We start from the raw sequence: 26,509 nt of genomic DNA on the forward strand, positions 1-26,509 counted from the left end.
CTACTAAAGCTCGGTGCCCTCCAGCCTGTTCTCCTCAACAAAACAAGCCCCTGCAATAAGAAGCCTGTGCAATGCAATGAAGAGTAGCCCCTGCTCACTGCAATTAGAGAAAAGCCCATGCAGCAACAAAGACCCAGCACAGCCAAAAATAAATAAATTTTTAAAATTATTTAAAAAATCCTAGAAGAAAAATTAGGATGAAAAGATCCTGACATCAATCATAATGAGGATATTTTGGGTTTGATGCCAAAATAAAAGCAACAAGAGCAAAAATAAGCATTGAAACTACAGAAAACTAAAAAACCTCTGCACAACAAAGGGAAAAGGTCACAAAATGAAAAGGTAATTTATGGAGTTGGAGAAAGTATTTGCAAATTACATTTTTAACAAGAGTTAATATCCAAAATACTTAAAGAATTCATACATCTCAATAGCAAAAGCAAACCAACAAACAATCTGATTAAAAAACGGGCAGAAGACCTGAATAGACTTTTTTTTTTTTTTCAAAGAAGACATAAAGAGGGCCAACAGGTACATGAAAAGGCGCACAAGGTTATGTCATCAGAAAAATGCAAATCAAACTATAATGGGGTAACATCTCACATCTGTTAGAATGGCTTTTATCCAAAAGACAAGAAATAACAGGAGTTGGTGAAAACGCGGAGAGAAGGCAAACCTTGTGCACAGCTGGGCAGGGTGGGGAGGGGGGAATGTGAGTTGATGCAGCCCCTATGGAGAACAGTATTGATGTTCTCCAAAAATTAAAAATAAAACTGTCATATGGTTCATCAATTTCACTTCTGGGTATTTATCTGAAGGAAACAAAATACCAACTTGAAAAAACTGTGCAACCAAATGTTCATTGCAGCATTATTTACAATAGCCAAACAATGTAAGTCTTCTCTGATGGATAAATGGTGATATGTATGTATGTCTAGCCAACAAAAAGAAGAAAATCCTGCCATGTGTAGCAACATGGATGAACCTTGAGGGCATTATGCTAAGTGAAATAAATACCATATGATCTAATTTATATGTGGAATCTTAAATACAAATAAAAGGGGGTTCAGAGATGCAGAGAACAGTTTGGTGGTTGCCAGAGGTGGATTGATGTGCGCAAAACAAGTGGAGTTAGTCTAAGGTACAAACTTGCCATTCTAAAGTGAATTCCATGAAGATGTAATGTCCAGCATGGTGACTACAATGAATCTGTATTATATACTTGAAAGTTGGTAAGAAAAATTCTCCTCATAATCAAAGAATTGTAATGATACATGGTGATGGATATTACTAGACTTATTGTGGTGATCATTTACCAATATACAGAAATATATAAGCTTTACATTTAACACCTGAAACTAATACAATGTTCTATGAATTATATCCAAATTAAAACTCTAAATAACAAGGTTGAAATGTGGATTAAATTAGCTCCATCCTAACGTCATTTTGTGGACCCAACTTTAACTCATCACTTAGATATTTTAAAATATAAAATCTCACTACTGACATCCTACAGGGTTGGGACAGACACAGAGAAACAGACAGCAAGTCACCTTCACACGAGATATAGGCTTCCTCCTTGGGAGAGCAGGAAGTGTAATTCCAAGGGTCAGAAGGACACTGCCAGAGAGAGGTATCAGTGTTCCGACACCGAATTCCATCTAACCACTGGGGTCTAGAACCTTCTCTGAGACCAACAATAGTGTTGAGGGTTCCACTCTCCCCACAGCCAAGCTGTCTGCAGATCACGGACACAGTGATGTCTTCCATGGGGTTGCGGCAGACACTGCCCCAGGTCCCATTGTAGAAAACTTCCAGCCACCCAGCACACTGCTGGTCCTCACTCACCATCCTGAGGGCCAGGAACTCTAAGGTTGAAAGGAGAGGAGACAGGACACAGTGAGCATTCCTCTCAGTGCTCTGGGGTTTGCTCTTTCCCAGAAATCGTGAACACTCACCCCTGACCCAGCTGAGGAGATACCCACTAGGTGACAAGACTGAAATCTGTCTCCCTTTTACTTGACTTTGTCCATTAATGTCTGTCTTTCTATTTCTACCACAATGATGTAGTGAATACGAACAGAGAGAAAGACCAACATAGGCACCTGCAGGGAAGGGCCCTGAGCCTTGTTTCCTGATAAAACCTGTAAAAGAGCATATGAAAGGGATGTGGGTGGTGGAGAAACAGGCAGAACAGTGAACCCACAAATGTCTATGTTCCAGTCTTTCAATCCTGTGAATGTTGCCTTATATTTCAAAAGGGATTTTATAGACATTATTAAGACAAGAAACTTAGGAGCTTGGGATGGTGAAACTAACCTGCAATATTATGAATTACCCATATAAACCCAATCTAATTATCCCTAAAATTGGAATACTCTTCCTGAGTGTGGTTAGAGGAAGATGAGACACTGAGGAATGGTCAGGGGAGGGAATGTTGTCTGAAGAAGAAGATGGGCTCCAAGCCAAGGAATAAGGCCACATAGGAACCAGAAAAAACTGGCAAATGAGTTCTCCCCAGGGCCTCCAGGAAGAACGCAGCCCTGTGGACACTGGGGTGTTGGTCTACGGAGACCCTTGTCAGACTCCTAGGGTATAGAACTGAACAGAGTAAATCTGTGCTTTCATTACAACGTCAACAGGATCACCAGACTGTACTACCACAGGGAAGTGAAGGAGAGCCCTGCTTTCATGTGGAAACCGTAAGAAATGGCTCTACCAGGAAACACTGCTGAGAACAAAGGACCAGACTCTCAGCTGCTTCAAAAGGAAGTAAAAGCACTTAGTCTTCACGTCTGCTGGAAACACAAGCTCCATGGGAGGAAGCCTTCTTCTCTGGTCCTTTCAGCATCTATCCCTCAGGACTCAGACTCCTGTCTTCCAGGGCCCCACCCCTCCCCCTGCCTGCAGACAGTGTGCAGCCCACACCTGAGCAGATGACCCCCGCGTCCTGCTTGTGTCTGCAGTCGTGCCGCCCCCAGCCCCGGGAAGGGCACTTCCACACGTGAGACTCCTTTCCTGTGCAGTTCAGATCGTCCAGCCAGATGGGTCCTGATCCTGCCCCAAAGTGAGCAGACGTCGTGGCATTGAGGGCTTGTCCACAGCCCAGCTGCCTGCACACCACGTGGGCATCGTCCAGGTCCCAGCCGTCATCACAGATGGTGCCCCAGGAGCCCTGGTCAAGGATCTCCACTCTTCCGGCGCAGGGACCGCCCCCGTCTACCAGGCGGAGCTGTCTGCTGTCTGAGGAGAGAGAAATTGGACAATGGGGCAGTGACCCAGGCAGGGGTGGGAGTGGTGGGGGGCTGCGGATGAGAAGCGTCTTCTGTCCTGTAGGACCCTCACCTGAGCAGTAGGGGGCGCTGTCCTCTGAGGCTGCAGAGCCTGTTGGTTCAGAAAGGGAGTCGCTGCACTGGGGCAGCACCTGGGTCTGGTTTCCTGCAGAAATAGCAATGATCAGAGGGACATGAGTTACCGGGAAATAGTGAAGGATAGAGAAGCCTGGCGTGCTGCAGTCCAGGGGATAGAAAAGAATTGGACACGACTGAGCGACTGAACAGCAGCACATAATCTTTGCTGTTACATTCACTGAGAAGTGAATGTGTCTCCTTCCCTTGAAGTTCTGCTGACCTTTGTGAATTCCTAGTAAGTAATAATGCTGCTGCTGCTGCTAAGTCACTTCAGTCGTGTCTGACGGCAGCCCACCAGGCCCCTCTGTCCCTGGGATTCTCCAGGCAAGAATACTGGAGTGGGCTTCCATTTCCTTCTCCAATGCATGCCTGCATGCCAAGCCGTCCCAGTCATGCCCGACTCTGTAGTAACAGAAGGGAATTAAGGTAAAGTTGCTTGACTTTCAGCACTAGGTCTGAAAACGCATGCAGCCTCTTGTGAAATCACTGAGGACTTTTGCTTTTAGGGCAAGTCTGCTCTGTTGAGACTCTCATCCTGTGGAGACGGTCATATGCAGGTATCTGGTCACTCAGTTCAACCCAGCTGACCTTCCAGTTGCCAGGCTTGTCCTCATGAACCATCCTGGATCCCCAGCCCAGTTGTGTCCTCAGATGATGTCAGCCCCAGCTGATACTGGGCTACAACCTGATGAGACTCCAAGACAATACAAATCAGAGCACTTCCCAAATTCCTTCCCAAACTCGAGGAAAACGTGAGCAAAAGTAAAACGGGGTTTTAGGATGGTAAGTTTTGTTGGAAATTTGGTTATGCAGCAATAGTAATCAAACACTTATAATTACCACACTACTAAGTATTTACTGGAGAAGGCAATGGCACCCTACTCCAGTACTCTTGCCTGGAAACTCCCATGGACTGAGGAGCCTGGTAGGCTGCAGTCCATGGGGTCGCAAAGAGTCAGACACGACTGAGTGGCTTCACTTTCACTTTTCACTTTCCTGCATTGTAGAAGGAAATGGCAACCCACTCCAGTCTTCTTGCCTGGAGAATCCCAGGGACGGCGGAGCCTGGTGGGTTGCCGTCTATGGGGTCACACAGAGTCGGACACGACTGAAGCGACTTAGCTTAGCTTAAGTATTTACTGAAGACAACTGAAGTGTTTGTTTTCAGAACAACCTGTATATGCATATGTATAGCATCTTTATCCATAATGGCCCAAATTTGGGATGCCACCTAAAACACATGGCATTGCTTTTGGAATAAAGTAACAGGCAGAAGCTAGAAGGGGTGAAGGAGGTTATTAGCAGAAGCCTGATGGGCTTGGGCAATGCTGTCAATGAGGATTGAAAGGAAGTGAGGAAATACAATTGGGGCTGAAAGAAAAATATATGTTGATATTTATGCAAAATAAAATGGTTGCTGTAAGTGACTAGATTTTGAAGTACTTTGTTACCTGGCAACAGTAAACGGAAACACCTTTTTTCAGTCTCAGTAACTATAGAGCAAAACAAGCAAAGCCAGTCACTAAATATTTAGAATATTTGAGTGGGGTGATTTAACAAACATACCTCTCAAAACTAGAGAATACACCTTATTCTAAGCACTTACAGGTCATTTTCCAAGGCTGATCATACATTATACAAAAAGTGAGATCCAAAAATTTTTCAAAGGGTAAAATATTTAAAAATATGTGTGTGTGTGTGTGTGTGTGTGTGTGTGTGTGTGTTTTACTAAAATGGAATTAAGCTAAAAACAAAAGACAAATAGTAAAATCTCCTGTTATTTGTTTTGTGGCTAAGTCATGTTTCACTCTTTTGCAGCCTCAAGGGCTGTAGCCCATCAGTCTCCTCTATCCATGGAATTTCCCAGGCAAGAATACTGGAGTGGGTTGCCATTTCCTTCTCCAAAACCTTCTGTAGTGAGGTATAATTTTCATGCATTAAAATACACATATTTTGAGTATGTTTTCATAAGTTTCACAATTGCCTATGCCAGCATAACCATTACCACAGTTAAAATTCAGAATATATAGGATTATTTGCAAAGTTCCTATGTGCCTCTTGCAACCAATAAAAGCCCCACAAACCCAGATCCAGGCAAATACTGATCTATCTTTTATCATAATAGATTAGTTGAATTTTTTAAGAATTTAATAAAATCATACAATATGGAATCCCTTTTAGATGGCTTCTTTCATTTAGCATGCTTTGAGATTTTCTGTGTAGTTGGATTTATGAGTAGCTTATTCTTTCTATTGTTAAAGTCTTACATTGTTTGACTATGCCAAAGAAAATTTTCCTTTCTTTCATTAAAGAAAATTAGAACATGGAAGCAACCTAGATGCCCATCAGCAGATGAATGGATAAGAAAGCTGTGGTACATATACACAATGGAGTATTACTCAGCCATTAAGAAGAATACATTTGAATCAGTTCTAATGAGGTGGATGAAACTGGAGCCTATTATACAGAGTGAAGTAAGCCAGAAAGAAAAACACCAATACAGTATACTAACGCATACATATGGAATTTAGAAAGATGGTAACAATAACCCTGTGTACGAGACAGCAAAAGAGACACTGATGTATAGAACAGTCTTATGGACTCTGCGGGAGAGGGAGAGGGTGGGGAGATTTGGGAGAATGGCATTGAAACATGTATAATATCATGTATGACACAAGTCGCCAGTCCAGGTTTGATGCACTATCCTGGATGCTTGGGGCTGGTGCACTGGGACGACCCAGAGGGAGGGTATGGGGAGGGAGGAGGGAAGAGGGTTCAGGATGGGGAACACAGGTATACCTGTGGCGAATTCATTTTGATATTTGGCAAAACTAATACAATATTGTAAAGTTTAAAAATAAAATAAAATTAAAAAAAAAAAGAAAATTAGAGTGGCTTGTACTTTCTTACTCTTTAAATAAACATGTCTGACTTTTCTGCCTAAATTTTTGTGGACATATCTTTTCATCCCTCTTGGGTAACAGAAATTTTGGGTAACATAGAGTTGCTAAGAGCTGTTTTCTCTTACTTTATCATAAGCAATGCATTTCTAGTGGATCAATAACCTTCTCCATACTTGGAATTGTCAGTCTCCTTAATTCTAGCCAGTCTAATTTGTGAATTTATATCTCATACTTTAATTTGAATTTCTTTAATAGCTAATGATATTTGGTATCTTCTCATTTACTTATTGGCCATTTATATATCATCTTTGGGAAAGTGTCTTTCTTAATATCTTGCCCATGTTTAAACTGGATAGTTCTTTACTTATTTTTCTGTTATAAATTTTTCACTTATTGTTGTTACAAGTCCTTTGTTAGATATCAGTTCAGTTCAGTCACTCAGTTGTGTCCGACTCTTTGCAACCCCATGAACTGCAGCATGTCAGGCCTCCCTGTCCAACACCAACTCCCGGAGCTCACTCAAACTCATGGCCATCGAGTCAGTGATGCCATCCAGCCATCTCATCCTCTGTCGTCCCCTTCTCCTCCTGCCCCCAATCCCTCCCAGCATCAGAGTCTTTTCCAATGAGTCAACTCTTCACATGAGGTGGCCAAAGTACTGGAGTTTCAGCTTAAGCATCATTCCTTCCAAAGAACACCCAGGACTGATCTCCTTTAGAATGGACTGGTTGGATCTCCTTGCAGTCCAAGGGACTCTCAAGAGTCTTCTCCAACACCACAGTTCAAAAGCATCAGTTCTTCAGTGCTCAGCTTTCTTCACCGTCCAACTCTCACATCCATACATGACTACTGGAAAAACCATAGCCTTGACTAGACGGACCTCTGTTGGCAAAGTAATGTTTCTGCTTTTGAATATGCTATCTAGGTTGGTCATAACTTTCCTTCCAAGGAGTAAGCGTCTTTTAATTTCATGGCTGCAATCACCATCTACAGTGATTTTGGAGCCCCAGAAAATAAAGTCTGACACTGTCTCCACTGTTTCCCCATCTATTTGCCATGACGTGATGGGACCAGATGCCATGATCTTCGTTTTCTGAATGTTGAGCTTTAAGCCAACTTTTTCACTCTCCTCTTTCACTTTGATCAAGAAGCTTTTTAGTTCCTCTTCACTATGTATTGCAATTAATTTTTCCCTATCAGTTGAATGCCATTTTATTTTCTTAATTTTTTTTCAAAAATCAAAAAGTTTTAATTTTAATGAAAATCACATCTCATTTTTTACATGACTTCGTATTATTGTTACAAGGTATAATTGAGTGCAAAAAAGATCAAAAACCTCAACAAAACTTGAGGCAAACGGAAGTGTTACTATGTCATTGAAATAAAGACATTTTATAATTAAAAAAAAAAAAGAAAATCACATCTCATTTTTTAATGGTTAATGTCTTATCTGACTTAGGAAATGTTTGCCTACTCCACAATCATAATAATTTTTCTTATGTTTTCTTCTACCAGTTTTATAATTAAATTTTATATGGGAATAACCATTTATTTGAGCTACCCTGATGGACTGGGATTTTTCTTCAGGGTGAGGTTGGGGGGAATGGTGCTTATGATGTGAAATCAGGATCATGGTTCATCCCCGCCTCCCATGAAGATATTCAATTAGCAGATCATTTTTGAAGAGAATATGTTTTCCCCTTTGAAATATCTCTATGCCTTTTTACAATTTCAACACATACATGGGTTTGGGTCTGTTACTAAACTTTACTGTGTTCTGTTGATCTATTTAGCTATTCTTATTCAATGGCCATGTTGCTGTGGATATGCAGTAGGAAACTTGAAGTTCTTTTTGGCCCTTATTTTTCAAAATTGTTTTGTCCATTTCACTTCTTTCACATTTAAATAAATATTTAGAATTTGCTTGTAAAGTTCTACAAAAATATTGCTTGGCTTTTTATTAGGATTAGATTTATTTTGTATATTAATTGAAGAGAATTGACAGCCTATTAAGTTTTCTAATCCATGAACATAGTATACATTTTTATTTTTTTAGATGCTCTGTGACTTTCAATGTAAGCCCTTTAGATATTTTAAGTTTCTTCCTACATATTTAATAGTTTTTATACTATAATAAATGGAATTTTCCCAATTTCCCCCTAGATTTTGCTAGTATAAAGAAGTACCACTTATTTTGGTTTATGCTTCATTGGTCATTAGTGAAGACAGTCTGTATACATGGATGAACTATATGTTAGTCATCAATCTAAGCAATCACATCAACCCTAAGCAATGTGAACTAGCTGGTCCTGCATGTGACCAGCAGAGTTTCAAATTTTAAACAGTATGCTAAATAATCATTTAGTTATTTCACTTTATTCAATATTTTTTCTGCTACTTTTATGATTCTTTGTCTTTGGTTTTTACAGTTGAATTATGTTTCTGAGAAAAGGTCTTTTGCATTAGGATTATAAGGTTTCCTATTAGTCTTATCAGTTTGAATTTTCAAGCCTCTGCCCAAGTTAGAAAAATTCACAGCTATTATTCATTTAAATACAATTTCCCCCACCCTCTCCCTCTCTTCTCCTAGACATTTTTATGTTAACATAGACCCATAAGTCACATAGGATATATTCTTCCCTTTTTACTCATTTTTAACCACTGATTCTATCTTTAACTTGATCTACTCTGTCGTAGATGCTCTTTGCTGCATGTTTCTCCATTTCATTCATTAAACTCTTCAGCACCAGAATTTCTGTTTGGTTCTTTTTATAACTTCTCTTTATTAAACTTCTTATTTTTTCATCTATTGTTTCCCTTATTTCATTGAATTGCCTTTCTGTCTTTTCTTACAGCTCATTCAGTTTCCTCAAAACAGCTGAATTGGGTTCTTTATAAGCTAGATTGCAAAGATCCATGTCATTGACATGTGTCTTTGTCAGTTTTGAAAAGTTACTGTTACTCTTTGGTGATGACTACTTTCTTTAATTCTTCAAGTTCCTTGAAATTTTGCTTTGCTGCTTTTGCCTTAGATGTAGCAGACACCACATTAAATTTTTACTGATTACCTTCAGGTGGTATATACTCTTCCCTGACCTTATATAGACTCACTCTACATTCCTTGCTTCATCTTATAGAAAATATCTTAAGCTTTTATGTCTTCTTTGGTCCGTAAAACTCAACAGGCTGCTGAAAAGCTCTCTTCTGTTTTGCAGAATGTTGAGCTACAGCTCAAGCCTGTGGTTACCTCCCTGCCCATAGACCCTAGTCTGTTTTTTAAGATCACTCCATTTACTGGAGTTTGCTTTCATCTCCACACTTGGAAACACACAAAAGCAGCTGTCAGAAGGGTGGTAGTAAAGATGATTTTCTAAAGATTTAGTACCCTCAGGGACTTGGAGTACCTACAGGCCCAGGGAGAGAGATCTTTGGGTGACATTCTCCTAGAGGCTTATGGATGGGCTTCCTGCTGAAGCCCTGAGTGTAGTCGCAGGAATTGCATCCCTTTTACACTCTTTGACATTTTTAATGATCTTTCATATTTCCTCTCTCGGCTCAGTCATGGAGGTTCAGCCCTAGAACTCTGGGTGCTTCTGGAAAGAAATTGGTTTCCCCAGCAATATCAAGTGGGCACTAGCTCATTGCTTTCCTTTTCACCCATGAGAGAGGCCCCACCAGCTAGTTCAAATTTATGCTGTGTCACCTTGGGGTAAGGAGCAGCACTGGCAAAATCCTTTAATCCTCCCCAATAATTCAAACTTAACTTTTTTGGCTCCAACAGAGTAATGAACTCTCCCTTCAGGAATCTTGAACTTCTAACAATTTCTATAGGTATCTGACCAAATGAGCACTCACCATGTTTCTCCATGTTTTCCCTGACCATGGCCCAGGGGGCTGGGACAGCTTCACTAGCTCCTGCTGGCTCCAGTCTGTACCACTGTCTACCCGCCTATTACTGGATGCCCAGGTGAGTGACCATCTTCCTGGTCCTTTGATATAAGTTATGGATCCCACAACTTTCACAGAGGCACTTTTAATCATGGATGTATGGTTAATTAATTGTTAAAAAGAGAAGCAAATAGGAAGGAAGCAAACCACCATGATGCTGACATCACTCCCTCTTTGCCAAGACTTTTACACAATTAGCTGAAGTAGAGAAATTCTTTGAATAGTTCCATTTGAAATGACATATGGATGAATAGAAAATCTGAATAATTCTGATTTATTAAAAATACTGAATTTGTAGTTAAACCTTTCTACTATAACTTCAAAACAAAACAATTTCAAGTTCAGATGTATTTCAAAATTGTTAATAATGTGTGCAATTGAAATTTCCTGATTTTGAATGATGTCTTAAGAAATACATGCTGAGGTTATCGAGTAAAGGAAACTGATGGGCATAGAAATTCTTACATGGTTCAGTGAGGAAAAATCCCTGACTGAGGTATACCCTTTTTGATTATATATTGTTCACTATGATTATAGTTATATAGCTATGTTTACTTAAAATATGTATTCTCCTTTATGCTTCTTGCCCTGATTTGAAACATGAATGAATAATGACAAAACCCATATTTCGTCATGAAATATCTAACGTTTGAAGTCAGTTTTCCCTCCCTCCCTGCCCTTGGAGACATATCACTCCAGGAGCATCCTGAGTACCAACAGCCCTTCCCTCTCTCTTACCTGAGCAGATCACAGAAGCCGTGTTGCCATGAGAACAGTCAGAACCACCCAGGGAAGTCACAGGGCAACTCCACAGGAAAGACTCAGCCCCCAAACAGTGAAATCGGACTGTTGAGATCTGGTCATCTCTGCCCACCAAGTGTGGTCCTCTGGGGGTGGAGATGGCAACTCCACAGCCAAGCTGACGACAGACAACATTGGCATTGGCCAGACTCCAGTGGGAGGCACAGAGCACTCTCCATCGTCCAGAAATGTTCATCTCCACCTGCCCCTCACACTGAGAGGAGCCGTTTGTCATGAGCCGGATTTCTGAGTATGCTGGTAGAAGAAGACAGGATTTCAGCAAAATCTCATGATTTTCTTACCCCAACAAGAGTGCAGGGAGGTTAGTCCTGATCTACATCTCACCTGAACAGGCAACCTGAGCAGCTCCACTGTGGTGACACGTGCCCCCTGGACAGGGCACTCTGGGGCAGACCCGGAGCTCAGGCTCCTCCCCCTCACACCTGAACTCCTCAGCCCAGACCTGGCCATCAGACTCTCTGAAGGGCATGTGTTTCAGGACAGATGCAACCTTGCCACATCCCAGCTCTGCACAGATGACCTGGGCAGTGGGGAGTGTGAAATTCCCATCAGATAGTGGGATCCAGGCTTTTCCAGAATGTACTTCTACACGCCCTGAGCAGGGTCTATCCCCTCCAAACAGACGCACAGATCCTAAGATAAAAATAACGACAAATACAGTGAGCATTCATTTTCCTTGCTTGCAAATTGAAAACAATATGCCACAGGCAATGGTGTGAAAACTTTCCAGGAGCTGAGCACGAACTGAGAATTTAACAGTTAGTGTCAGAGTTGCATTTTCATGACCAAGTTTCTAAAGAGAAACCCAGAAGCAGGGTGAGTTTTGAATGACTGGATCCCAGCAAGGTATACTTTGAGGTTGGTTAGAAATGTGAATTCCTTATCTGAGGTCCAGAAAACTACAGGGACCAAGACAGATCATCTGTCTGGTTGAATGCCAAGTACATATATTTTATTTTGGTTAGAGAAGTTTCTCATTTAGGAGCCTGGGATCTACAGAGCCCAAGAAAATAATGTGTAATGTGTGGCACTCAAAGTTGAGTATAGATACATGAAGAACAGAATCAAACCAGAGCAAAATGGCTGAGAGTGTAGAGATCTATCGTCTGGACAAAGTTAGAAAGCTTTTCTGAGACTTTCTGCTACTAATATAATCAGTTTTTTCTCCCATGTGCCGCTCCTCAAGTGGCGTGGTGTAGAGAAAATCATATAGGCTGGATCCATTAGTGCATGCCAACCTGTAGACAGATAATGGCTCAAGAGAAGAAATACTGACATAATAACTAATTCACTTTTAATGTACCAAATTTTATTTTTCTGATAATTTTTGATGACAAAATATTCCAAGAATTTCTTAGATTACCTAAATGGGAAAAAAGATGAGTCTGTTCTCTTAAGTAAGCTCAGAAAGTCACAGGAGAGAGAAGGAATAGTCTTAGACGTTTCTCTTGAAAACTTGGTATTTGTCAACAAACCTGGGAGAGAATGAGTTCTGAATGGAAATTTATAAAACAGTGAATTTGCCAAAGAGTTCCTACTACAGACTTTTCTTCTGAAACAGAAATCATAAAGAACCATAAAGAGTGATATTAATTGATTTTAATTCTATCATCATGCTAATTCTGTATTCATATCTGACATCAGTGAGATGATAAAAAAAGGAGGGTCCCCAACCCTCATTCTCCCACAGAAACAGTGTGCCCCCAGCAACATGCCTGCCAACTTCAGACAGAACTGACTCAGAAACTGCTCCCTGATGTGGCACCAACCCTGCACCACCATGGTCCTGGGCAGTCCTGTCTGCCCAGACATCCAGAAGGAGTCACACCATTTGGCATCCCTGACAACAGGACTGTCAACTGTGGACATGAGTATGAGTGCAGATTCTAGTGCACCCTGCAACCTAGGCTCAGTCTCACTCTACTACACTAGGGAAGCAATCCTGCCCACCTCAGCACCCAGAGGAAGCAACACTCATCCATGTACCTGCCAACAGGGCCACTGACCAGAGACACAACAGCAGCCCCAGAAGAAGCCACATAACCTGACTCCAGCTTTGCTGGACCACAAGACCAAGGGCAGTCCTATCAGTTCAAGGACAAGGCAGTAGATCTTTATTGGTTGAAATCAGATTTCAACAAATCTTTATTTGTTGAAATTCTGGAAGAAGTGTCTGCTCCTTCAAATGCACACTCACCAATGCAAGACTACACAGATCATGAAGAATCTGCAAAATAAGATGCCACTTAAGGAAACCAATAAAACTCCAGCAACTACTTTGAAGAAATAAAGATTTATGAACTGCTTGAGAAAAAATTCAAAATAATTGGTTCAAACTCAATGGCTACAATAGAACAGAAACAGACAACTGAACACCATCTGGAAAAGTACATGAACAAATGGCAAAGTTTAATTAAAAAATAGAAAACACAGTGCTCACTTCAGCAGCACATATACTAAAAAACAGAAAACACAAGAAGAAACCAGACAGAATTGCTGAAACTCAAAAATACAATAACTGAACTGAAAAGAGGGAGGAGCCAAGTTGGCGGAGGAGTAGGATGGGGAGAACACTTTCTCCCCCACAAATTCATCAAAAGAGCATTTAAACGTCGAGTAAATTCCACAAAACAACTTCTGAATGCTGGCAGAGGACATCAGGCACCCAGAAAAGCAACCCAACTCTTCGAAAGGAGGTAGGAAAAAATATAAAAGACAAAAAAAGAGACAAAAGAGGGAGGGATGGAGTTCCGTCCCGGGAAGGGAGTCTTAAAAAGGAGAAGTTTCCAAACACCAGGAAACCTTCTCACTGCCGAATCTGCGCTGAGCTTTGGAAGCACAGAGGGCAACATAACAGAGAGAAAAAATAAATAAACAATTAAAACTCACAGATTGTGAGCCCTACGGTAACTCCCCCAGCGGAGAAGCAGCGCAGACGCCTGCACACGCCATTAGCAAGCGGGGGCTGGGCAGGGAGCCGCGGCATGGGCTGCATCACTTAGAGTAAAAGTCTGGCCTGAACGCCCTGAGTGCTATCTGAGCGAGATAGTTTGGGCTAGCAAACCAGACTGTGGGATATCTACCACGCAAAAAGCCAGCCCTAACCTAAGACACCGCCAGGCCCACACACGGAACAAAGGACTGAACAGAGATAGCCGGCTGCAGACCTTCCCCCTCCGGTGACAGGCAGCCAGATCCGGAAGGGGGCAATCGCAGCCCCAGAGAGACATTATCTATAAAACTGTAAGCAGGCTTCTTTGCTAACTAAAACTTCTTGGGGGTCTGGATGGTCAACATCTGCCTGAGAAGGTGTGCCGGTTTTACACCCAGATAACTGAGTGGCTGGTAGGCGATAAGTTGCAGCATTGGTACTCGCCAAACACCTCATCACCTGAGCTGCTTGGACTTGGGAAGAGCACAAAACGCAGGCCCAACTGAGTCTGCACCTCTGAGGACTACCCGAGTGCCTGAACCTGAGCGGCTTGGACCTGGGAGGTACATGCAGCCCAGGGCTGGCTTCGGATTGTTCCCGGCGGAACAACCTAGAGCCCAAGCAGTGTGGGCAGGGAGGCTACACGCGCCATGAGCGGGGGCAGACCCAGTGTGGCTGAGGCACTGCGAGCACACGCCAGTGTTATTTGTTTGCAGCATCCCTCCCTACCTCCCCTCAGCGCGACTGAATAAGTGAGCCTTAAAAAAAAAAAAAAAAAAAAGTGTCCTCCACCGTCCCCTTTGTGTCAGGGTGGAAACCAGACACTGAAGACAGCGGCAAACAGAAGAAGTTATAACAGAGGGAAACACCTGGGAAGCTAAGGCCATAGATTAAAACCCTGTGGTTACTATGGACTACATAGGAAGGGGCCTATAGACCTTGAGAAATATAAGTCAGACAAAGGAACTAGCCAAAAATGAACTGAACCCGCAATACTCACAACAAAACCAGAGAAAGTCCTAGATATATTTTTACTATTTTTTTAATTAAAAAAAATTTTTTAAGTCCTCTATTGTTCCTATAATTTTCACTTTATAACCTATTACTTTAAAAAAAAAAAAAGACCCTATTTTTTTCTTCTTCAGCAAACTTAATATATATATATTTTATAATTTTTTGACCTTGTTTTTTTTCTTTCTTCTTTTCTTTAACATTGTATTTTTGAAATTCCAAACTCTACTCTAGATTTTTAATTTTAGCTTTTTGGTATATGTTATCAATTTTGTACCTATAGTTTTTTTTATAATTTCTGTGACTTTTTTTTTCTCTGTTTCTTTCTCTTCTTTTAAATAACATTGTATATCTGAAATTCCAAACTCTACTCTAGATTTTTAATTTATGCTTTTTGATATTTGATATCAATTTTGTACCTTTATTTTCTTTATAACTTTTGAGACATTGTTTGTTTTTGTTTGTTTTTTTTGTTTGTTTTCTCTCTTTATTTTTCTTCTTCCTTTTTTTAACATTGTATTTTTGAAATTACAAACTCTACTCTAGATTTTTAATTTTTGCTTTTTGGTATTAGTTATCAATTTTGTACCTGTGTTTTCTTTATAATTTTCACGACCTTGTTTGTTTTTCTTTGTTCGTTTTTTCCTCTTTCTATTCCTTCTTCTTTTCTTTAACATCCTATTTTTGAAATTCAAAACGCTACTCTAGATTTTTAATTTTTGCTTTTATGTATTTGTTACCAATTTTGTACCTTTAAGAACCCAATCTTCAGGACCCATTTTTCACTAGGGAGCGAGATTACTGGCTTGACTGCTCTCTCTCCCTTTGGACTCTCCTTTTTCTCCACCAGGCCATCTGTGTCTCCTCCCTAACCCCTCTCTACCTTACCCAACTCTGTGAATTTCTGTGTGTTCCAGACGGTGGAGAACACTTAGGGAACTGATTACTGGCTGGATCTGTCTCCCTCCTTTTCATTCCCCACTTTTATCCTTCTGGCCACCTCTGTCTCCTTCCTCCTTCTCCTCTTCTCTGTATAACTCCGTGAACATCTCTGAGTGGTCCAGTTGTGGAGTGCACATAAGGAAGTGACCACTGGCTAGCCCACTCTTTCCACTATTGATTCCACCTCATCTCATTTGGGTCACCTCTAACTCCCTCCTCCCTCTTCTCTTCTCCATGTAATGCTGTGAACCTCTCTGAGTGACCCTCACAGTAGAGAAACTTTTCATCTTTAACGTAGATGTTTTATCAATGGTGCTGTATAGAAGGAGAAGTTTTGAAACTACTGTAAAAATAAGACCGATAACTGGAAGCAGGAGGCTTAAATCCAAACCCTGACTCCAGGGAACTCCTGACTCCAAGGAACATTAATTGACAGGAGCTCATCAAATGCCTCCATACCGACACTGAAACCAAGCACCACACAAGGGCCAACAAGTTCCAGGGCAAGACATACCAAGCAAATTCTCCAGCAACAAAGGAACACAGCCCTGAGCTTCAAGATACAGGCTGCCCAAAGTCACCTCAAAACCATAGGCATCTCATAACTCATTACTGGACATTTCATTGCACTCCAGAGAGAAGAAATACAGCTCCACCCACCAGAGCACCGACACAAGCTTCCCTAACCAGGAAACCTTGTCAAACCACCTGTATAAACCCACACACAGCGAGGAAACGCCACAATAAAGCACAACTCCACAAACTGCCAGAATACACAAAGGACACCCCAAACTCAGCAATTTAAACAAGATGAAGAGACAGAGGAATACCCAGCAGATAAAGGAACAAGATAAATGCCCACCAAACCAAACAAAAGAGGAAGAGATAGGGAATCTACCTGATAAAGAATTCCGAATAATGATAGTGAAATTGATCCAAAATCTTGAAATTAAAATGGAATCACAGATAAATAGCCCGGAGACAAGGATTGAGAAGATGCAAGAAAGGTTTAATAAGGACCTAGAAGAAATAAAAAATAGACAATATATAATGAATAATGCAATAAGTGAAATTAAAAACACTCTGGAGGCAACAAATAGTAGAATAACAGAGGCAGAAGATAGGATTAGTGAATTAGAAGATAGAATGGTAGAAATAAATGAATCAGAGAGGATAAAAGAAAAACGAATTAAAAGAAATGAGGACAATCTCAGAGACCTCCAGGACAATATTAAACACTACAACATTCGAATCATAGGGGTTCCAGAAGAAGAAGACAAAAAGAAAGACCATGAGAAAATACTTGAGGAGATAATAGTTGAAAACTTCCCTAAAATGGGGAAGGAAATAATCACCCAAGCCCAAGAAACCCAGAGAGTCCCAAACAGGATAAACCCAAGGCAAAACACACCAAGACACATATTAATCAAATTAACAAAGATCAAACACAAAGAACAAATATTAAAAGCAGCAAGGGAAAAACAACAAATAACACACAAGGGAATTCCCGTAAGGATGACAGCTGATCTTTCAATAGAAACTCTTCAAGCCAGGAGGGAATGGCAAGACATACTTAAAATGATGAAAGAAAATAACCTACAGCCCAGATTATTGTACCCAGCAAGGATCTCATTTAAAAATGAAGGAGAAATCAAAAGTTTTTCAGACAAGCAAAAGCTGAGAGAATTCTGCACCAACAAACCAGCTCTCCAACAAATACTAAAGGATATTCTCTAGACAGGAAACACAAAAACGGTGCATAAATTCGAACCCAAAACAATAAAGTAAATGGCAACGGGATCATACTTATCAGTAATTACCTTAAACGTAAATGGATTGAATGCCCCAACCAAAAGACAAAGACTGGCTGAATGGATACAAAAACAAGACCCCTACATATGCTGTCTACAAGAGACCCACCTCAAAACAGGGGACACATACAGACTGAAAGTGAAGGGCTGGAAAAAGATTTTCCATGCAAATAGGGACCAAAAGAAAACAGGAGTAGCAATACTCATATCAGATAAAATAGACTTTAAAACAAAGGCTGTGAAAAGAGACAAAGAAGGTCACTACATAATGATCAAAGGATCAATCCAAGAAGAAGATATAACAATTATAAATATATATGCACCCAACACGGGAGCACCGCAGTATGTAAGACAAATGCTAACAAGTATGAAAGAAGAAATTAACAATAACACAATAATAGTGGGAGACTTTAATACCCCACTCACACCTATGGATAGATCAACTAAACAGAAAATTAACAAGGAAACACAACTTTAAATGATACAATAGACCAGTTAGACCTAATTGATATCTATAGGACATTTCATCCCAAAACAATGAATTTCACCTTTTTCTCAAGCGCACATGGAACCTTCTCCAGGATAGATCACATCCTGGGCCATAAATCTAGCCTTGGTAAATTCAAAAAAATAGAAATCATTCCAAGCATCTTTTCTGACCACAATGCAGTAAGATTAGAGCTCGATTACAGGAGAAAAACTATTAAAAACTCCAACATATGGAGGCTGAACAACACACTGCTGAATAACCAACAAATCACAGAAGAAATCAAAAAAGAAATCAAAATTTGCATAGAAACGAATGAAAATGAAAACACAACAACCCAAAACCTGTGGGACACTGTAAAAGCAGTCCTAAGGGGAAAGTTCATAGCAATACAGGCACACCTCAAGAAACAAGAAAAAAGTCAAATAAATAACCTAACTCTACACCTAAAGCAACTAGAAAAGGAAGAAATGAAGAACCCCAGAGTTAGTAGAAGGAAATAAATCTAAAAAATTAGAGCAGAAATAAATGCAAAAGAAACAAAAGAGACCATAGCAAAAATCAACAAAGCCAAAAGCTGGTTCTTTGAAAGGATAAATAAAATTGACAAACCATTAGCCAGACTCATCAAGAAACAAAGGGAGAAAAATCAAATCAATAAAATTAGAAACGAAAATGGAGAGATCACAACAGACAACACAGAAATACAAAGGAACATAAGAGACTACTATCAGCAATTATATGCCAATAAAATGGACAACGTGGAAGAAATGGGCAAATTCTTAGAAAAGTACAACTTTCCAAAACTGGACCAGGAAGAAATAGAAAATCTTAACAGACCCATCACAAGCACGGAAATTGAAACTGTAATCAAAAATCTTCCAGCAAACAAAAGCCCAGGTCCAGACGGCTTCACAGCTGAATTCTACCAAAAATTTAGAGAAGAGCTAACACCTATCCTACTCAAACTCTTCCAGAAAATTGCAGAGGAAGGTAAACTTCCAAACTCATTCTATGAGGCCACCATCACCCTAATCCCAAAACCTGACAAAGATGCCACAAAAAAAGAAAACTACAGGCCAATATCACTGATGAACATAGATGCAAAAATCCTTAACAAAATTCTAGCAATCAGAATCCAACAACACATTAAAAAGATCATACACCATGACCAAGTGGGCTTTATCCCAGGGATGCAAGGATTCTTCAATATCCGCAAATCAATCAATGTAATACACCACATTAACAAATTGACAAATAAAAACCATATGATTATCTCAATAGATGCAGAGAAAGCCTTTGACAAAATTCAACATCCATTTATGATAAAAACTCTCCAGAAAGCAGGAATAGAAGGAACGTACCTCAACATAATCAAAGCTATATATGACAAACCCACAGCAAACATTATCCTCAATGGTGAAAAATTGAAAGCATTTCCTCTAAAGTCAGGAACAAGACAAGGGTGCCCACTTTCACCATTACTATTCAACATAGTTTTGGAAGATTTGGCCACAGCAATCAGAGCAGAAAAAGAAATAAAAGGAATCCAAATTGGAAAAGAAGAAGTAAAACTCTCACTATTTGCAGATGACATGATCCTCTACATAGAAAACCCTAAAGACTCCACCAGAAAATTACTGGAACTAATCAATGACTATAGTAAAGTTGCAGGATATAAAATCAACACACAGAAATCCCTTGCATTCCTATACACTAATAATGAGAAAACAGATAGAGAAATTAAGGAAACAATTCCATTCACCATTGCAACGGAAAGAATAAAATACTTAGGAATATATCTACCTAAAGAAACTAAAAACCTATATATAGAAAACTATAAAACACTGGTGAAAGAAATCAAAGAGGACACTAATAGATGGAGAAATATACCATGTTCATGGATTGGAAGAATCAATATAGTGAAAATGAGTATACTAACCAAAGCAATTTATAGATTCAATGCAATCTCTATCAAACTACCAACAGTGTTCTTCACAGAGCTAGAACAAATAATTTCACAATTTTTATGGAAATACAAAAAACCTCCAAGAGCCAAAGCTATCTTGAGAAAGAAGAATGGAACTGGAGGAATCAACCTACCAGACTTCAGGCTCCACTACAAAGCCACAGTTATCAAAACAGTATGGTACTGGCACAAAGCCAGAAATATAGATCAATGGAACAAAATAGAAAGCCCAGAGATAAATCCACGCACATATGAACACCTTATCTTTGACAAAGGAGGCAAGAATATACAATGGATTAAAGACAATCTCTTTAACAAGTGGTGCTGGGAAATCTGGTCAACCACCTGTAAAAGAACGAAACTAGAACACTTTCTAACACCATACACAAAAATAAACTCAAAATGGACTAAAGATCTAAACGTAAGACCAGAAACTATAAAACTCCTAGAGGAGAACATAGGCAAAACACTCTCTGACATACATCACAGCAGGATCCTCTATGACCCACCTCCCAGAATATTGGAAATAAAAGCAAAAATAAACAAATGGGACCTAATTAACCTTAAAAGCTTCTGCACATCAAAGGAAACTATTAGCAAGGTGAAAAGACAGCCTTCAGAATGGGAGAAAATAATAGCAAATGAAGCAACTGACAAACAACTAATCTCAAAAATATACAAGCAACTCCTACAGCTCAACTCTAGAAAAATAAATGACCCAATCAAAAAATGGGCCAAAGAACTAAATAGACATTTCTCCAAAGAAGACATACAGATGGCTAACAAACACATGAAAAGATGCTCAACATCACTCATTATCAGAGAAATGCAAATCAAAACCACTATGAGGTACCATTTCACGCCAGTCAGAATGGCTGAGATCCAAAAGTCTACAAGCAATAAATGCTGGAGAGGGTGTGGAGAAAAGGGAACCCTCTTACACTGCTGGTGGGAATGCAAGCTAGTACAGCCACTATGGAGAACAGTGTGGAGATTCCTTAAAAAACTGGAAATAGAACTGCCTTATGATCCAGCAATCCCACTGCTGGGCATACACACTGCGGTAACCAGAAGGGAAAGAAACACGTGTACCCCAATGTTCATCACAGCACTGTTTATAATAGCCAGGACATGGAAGCAACCTAGATGTCCATCAGCAGATGAATGGATAAGAAAGCAGTGGTACATATACACAATGGAGTATTACTCAGCCATTAAAAAGAATACATTTGAATCAGCTCTAATGAGGTGGATGAAACTGGAGCCTATTATACAGAGGGAAGTAAGCCAGAAGGAAAAACACCAATGTAGTATACTAACGCATATATATGGAATTTAGAAAGATGGTAACAATAACCCTGTGTATGAGACTGCAAAAGAGACACTGATGTATAGAACAGTCTTATGGACTCTGTGGGAGAGGGAGAGGGTGGGAAGATTTGGGAGAATGGCATTGAAACATTTAAAATATCATGTAGGAAACGAGTCGCCAGTCCAGGTTCGATGCACGATACTGGATGCTTGGGGCTAGTGCACTGGGACAACCCAGAGGGATGGTATGGGGAGGGAGGAGGGTGGAGGGTTCAGGATGGGGAACACATGTATACCTGTGGCGGATTCATTTTGATGTTTGGCAAAACTAATACAATTATGTCAAGTTTAAAAAAAAAAAAGAATACAATAACTGAACTGAAAAATTCAAAAGAGTGCTTCAGACAAACTATTGTCCAAAACAAAGAATCAGCAAACTTAAGGACAGGTTATTTCAACTTATCTTGTTAGAAGAACAAATCAAGTACTGATGGGAGACTTGGACCATAAAGAAGGCTGAACACCGAAGAATTGATGCTTTTGAATTGTGGTTCTGGAGAAGACTCTTACGAGTCCCTTAGACATTCAAGAGATCAAACCAGTCAATCCTAAGGGAAATCATCCCTGAATATTCATTGAAAGGATTGATGCAGAAGCTGAAGCTCCGCATCAGTTTGCCCACCTGATGTGAAGAGCCGACTCAGTAGAAAAGACCTTGATGCTAGGAAATATTAAGGCAAAGGAGATGGGGGTGGCAGAAGATGAGATAGTTAAATAGCATCACTGGCTTGGACATGAATCTGAGCAAACTCTGGGAGATAGTGAAGGACAGGGGAGCCTGGTGTGCTGCAGTCCATGGTGTCGCAAAGAGTCAGATATGACTTAGTGATTGAACAGCAACAAGATGGAAAAAAGTGAAAATTATTCATACACAATGCATGGGAAACTGTAGAGCAAAATTATTCATGCATGATGAGAGCCCCAATAGTAAAAGAGAAAGAGGCAGAAAGCTTATTTAAAGAACCAACGACTGAAAATTTCCCAAGTTTAAGGAGAGAAAAAAGGACAACTTGATTTATGAAGCCCAAAAGTTCATAGGTAGGTAGAACCTGAAGAATTCCACACCAAGACTATAGTTAAATTATCAAAAAATTTTGAAAGCATTAAAAGAAAAGTGACTTGTTACATATAAGGGAGTTCCTGTCATAAAGCAGATTTCTCAGCAGAAACCTTGCTGACCAGAGAGAGTAGGGTAACGTATACAAAGCACTTAGAGAGAAAAATTGCCAATCATCAACTCTTTATATAGCAAACTGTCCTTTAAAAATGAAGAGAGATTTTTTTTTAATTTTAAAAAAGCAAAAACTGAGGGGTTTCATCACCACTAATCTTGTCTTGCCTCTCATTAGTAAGGATAAATATGAAGAGAAGTACAGAATACTAATATATTGTAATCTCAGCACATGATTTTAACCATGTTTTGTAATCAAAAGTCAAACACAGCAAGAATAAATATAACCACAGAAATTTGCTGGTGTAAAAAGAATATGTGAAGAAATAAAATCTGACGTCAATGATATAAAGTGTCGGGGGGATAATAAAATATAGAGTTTCCGTGTGCTATTAAATTTAAGTTGTTACCTTAATTGTACTTAACTTCAGTTATAGACTATTACAGCTATCAATTGCTTGATGCAAGTTCCCAGGTAACCACAATTAAAAGTATAGTGGAGAACAAGATGAGGAGAAAAGAGTCAGAGCATGGCACTAGGAAAAATCACTTCACAAAGAAAGCAATGGAAGGGAAGAACAAGAGAACTACAAAACAGACATAAAACAATGAACAAGGTAGTAACAAGTCCTGACCTTTCAATAATGATTTTAAATGTAAATGTATTAAACCTTCCAAATGAAAAATGTTGAGTGGCCTGAGTAGATTAAAAAACAAGACCCAACGGCATACTTTAGATTTCATGACACATATAGGATGAAAGTGAAGAGGTAGAGACAGAGATTCCATGCAAATACTAATCAAAAGAAAGCAGTCAGGCAAAAGAGAAGTTAAGCCAAAACCATCACAGGCGACATAATGATTAAATAGTTCAATAAGACTCGATAACCCATGTTATTACATATATATTCAATATATGCCCCCAACATCAAAAAATGTAAATAAACAAGATCTTAAGGAGAAACAGAAGCAATACAAAAATATCCCACTGTTTATAATGGATGGATCATTCAGAGAGAAAATCAATAAGAAGACAACAGAGCTGAGCAATGATATAGGCTGAATGGCATTACCAGACACATAGTGCCCATTCACCCAATACACTGACCCATAAAGCACATTTTTACCCAAAGTATAGAAAAATACACATTCTTCTCAGTGACACATGAAATATTCTCCAGGACATGCTAGATCACAAACAAGTCTCAGAAAATATAAGAATATCAAAATAATTCAAGTGTCTTTGCTGACCACAATGGAAGCTAGAAATCAAGAATGAAAAGAAAACAGGAAAAAATCATAAATACATGAAAACTAAATGACACACTCATATTTTGAGGCTTTTCTCTATTTATATAAAGAATGCTATTGAGATTTTGATAGGGATTGCATTAAGTCTATAGATTACTTTAAGCAGTATAGACATTTTAACAATATTAATTCTTTCAATCTATTAGCACAGAATGATTTTCCAATTACTTGTATCTTTTTAATTTTCCTTCATGTAGGTTTAATGTATTAAACATTTTATAATGTTAAAATAAATTGACATTTTTTTTTAAAGGTAGAAGATGAAAGTAGAGAGCAAGCAAGCCATTATTTGGAGAGCTCCCGGTTGGAGAAAACTAAGATCATGGCATCAAGTCCCATCACTTCATGGCAAATAGATAGGAAAACAATGGAAACAGTGACAGACTTTATTTTGGGGGGGCTCCAAAATCACTGCAGATGATGACTGCAGCCATGAAACTAAAAGATGTTTGCTCCTTGGAAGAAAAGCTATAACCAATCTAGACAGCATATTAAAAAGCAGAGACATTACTTTGCTGACAAAGGCAATGACAACCCACTCCAGAACTCTTGCCCGGAAAATCCCATGGCGGGAGGAGCCTGGTAGGCTGCAGTCCATGAGGTCCCTAAGAGTCGGACATGATTGAGCAACTTTGCTTTCACTTTTCACTTTCCACTTTCATGCATTGGAGAAGGAAACGGCAACCCACTCCAGTGCTCTTGCCTGGAGAATCCCAGGGACGGAGGAGCCTGGCGGGCTGCTGTCTATGGGGTCGCACAGAGTCGGACATGACTGAAGCGACTTAGCAGTAGCAGCATGGTTTATCCAATAGTCATGTATGGATGTGAGAGTTGGACTAAAAAGAAAGCTGAGCATCGAAGAATTGATGCTTTTGAACTGTGGTGCTGGAGAAGACTCTTGAGAGTCCCTTGGACCACAAGGAGATCCAACCAGTCCATCCTAAAGGAAATCAGTCCTGAATATTCATTGGAAGGACTGATACTGAAGCTGAAACTCCAATACTTTGGCCACATGATGTGAAGAACTGACTCCTTGGAAAAGACCCTGATGTTGGGAAAGATTGAAGGTGGGAGGAGAAGGGGATGACAGAGGATGAGATGATTGGATGGCATCACCAACTCAATGGCCATAAGTAATTTCTGGGAGTTGGTGATGGACAGGAAAGCCTGGCATGCTGCAGTCCATGGGGAGGCAAAGAGTCAGACATGACTGAGCGACTGAACTGAAGTTGCATAAGCCTCAATACTCATAAGACACATAAATATTTGGGGAAAATATTAGTTGAATCAGTTTTTAGCATATATCATCACCCTCTGCCTCTCCTATCTATCACCTAACCCTGGATTTTTGTCATTTCTCCTGTTTCACACAAGTAAACATGATCTTAAATATACAAATGTTTATTGATTTAAAGATGGGTTTGTCACAAAGGTAAGCAACTGCTATAGAAGTGAAGGGTAGGTATACAGGTGGGGTTTGTGGCAAGTAAGGTGAGATCATAAAAAGTTTTGAAGCTAAGGAGGGAAACCAAAATGACAATGTATCTTTGGTCATCCAAGGAACATATTTTGAAAAGAATAAAAGGGAATCAATTACTTAATTTTTTAAATTCCCTTGTTTCTGAGTATATTCTGATTATTTATTGCTAGAGTTCTTTCTGGTAAAAGACTACCTAGTAATGCCTGAATCCAGTTAAAAAACTAGACTTCCAAAGAAGAAAAATATAACCCATAAAAAAATTTTTAAATGAGCAATCATTAAAAGCAAATTCAGAAATTACAGAAATGATTTAATTGGCTGATAAGGTCTTTAAACCTCTAATATAAATATACCTACTGAGGCATAAAAACAAAGTAGGGGAAAAAAAGCAAATGGAGCTTCTAAAACTAAAATACAATATCTGGAATGAAAAATTGTCTGGATTAACTTAACAAGACACAAGACATTGCAGAATAAAAGATTTGGAAATCCAATACATAGCAATTGACTATCCAAATTGAAGTAGAGAGAGAAAAATGCTAGTAGAAATTAGTATCATGAAGGATAATATCAAACCATGTGAAATATGTTATTTGGAGATTCAGAATAAGGGATAAGTAGAAAAAAATTTTTTTAATGATAGATGGAATTTTTCCAAATTTAATGAAGCTATAAACCCACTGATCCAAGAGGCTAAACAAATCTCAAACAAGATAAACTAAATAAAACCACCTAGGGCACTTGATAATATATTGCTGAAATCCATTCATAAACAAAAATAACTCTTAAGAGCAGCCAGGAAATTTTGACACACTATATATAGGGGAGCAATGTTAAGTATTACTGACTTCTTGTTTGAAGTAATGCAAGGCAGATAATTCAGACACTTTTGAAAATAACTCAAACCTGAAAGAAAATTAAAGTGCTTTCAGATGAAT

At 39.4% G+C, this 26,509-nt stretch overlaps 1 protein-coding gene across 1 annotated transcript in view; it reads right to left on the bottom strand.

The window, feature by feature from the left end:
* The window catches only part of LOC129644126 (antigen WC1.1-like), a 69,207-nt gene that overhangs the window by 27,238 nt on the left and 15,460 nt on the right, over positions 1–26,509 (bottom strand). The window contains exons 3-7 of the mRNA XM_055569543.1: positions 11,411–11,719; positions 11,003–11,320; positions 3,349–3,441; positions 2,932–3,246; positions 1,557–1,871 (exon numbers count right to left, since the gene is read on the bottom strand). Coding sequence (XP_055425518.1) covers positions 1,557–1,871; positions 2,932–3,246; positions 3,349–3,441; positions 11,003–11,320; positions 11,411–11,719 — 1,350 coding nt within the window. The remainder of the gene's footprint in view (positions 1–1,556; positions 1,872–2,931; positions 3,247–3,348; positions 3,442–11,002; positions 11,321–11,410; positions 11,720–26,509) is intronic.

This window comes from Bubalus kerabau, chromosome 1, assembly GCF_029407905.1.
Source record: "Bubalus kerabau isolate K-KA32 ecotype Philippines breed swamp buffalo chromosome 1, PCC_UOA_SB_1v2, whole genome shotgun sequence".
NCBI lineage: Eukaryota > Metazoa > Chordata > Mammalia > Artiodactyla > Bovidae > Bubalus > Bubalus kerabau.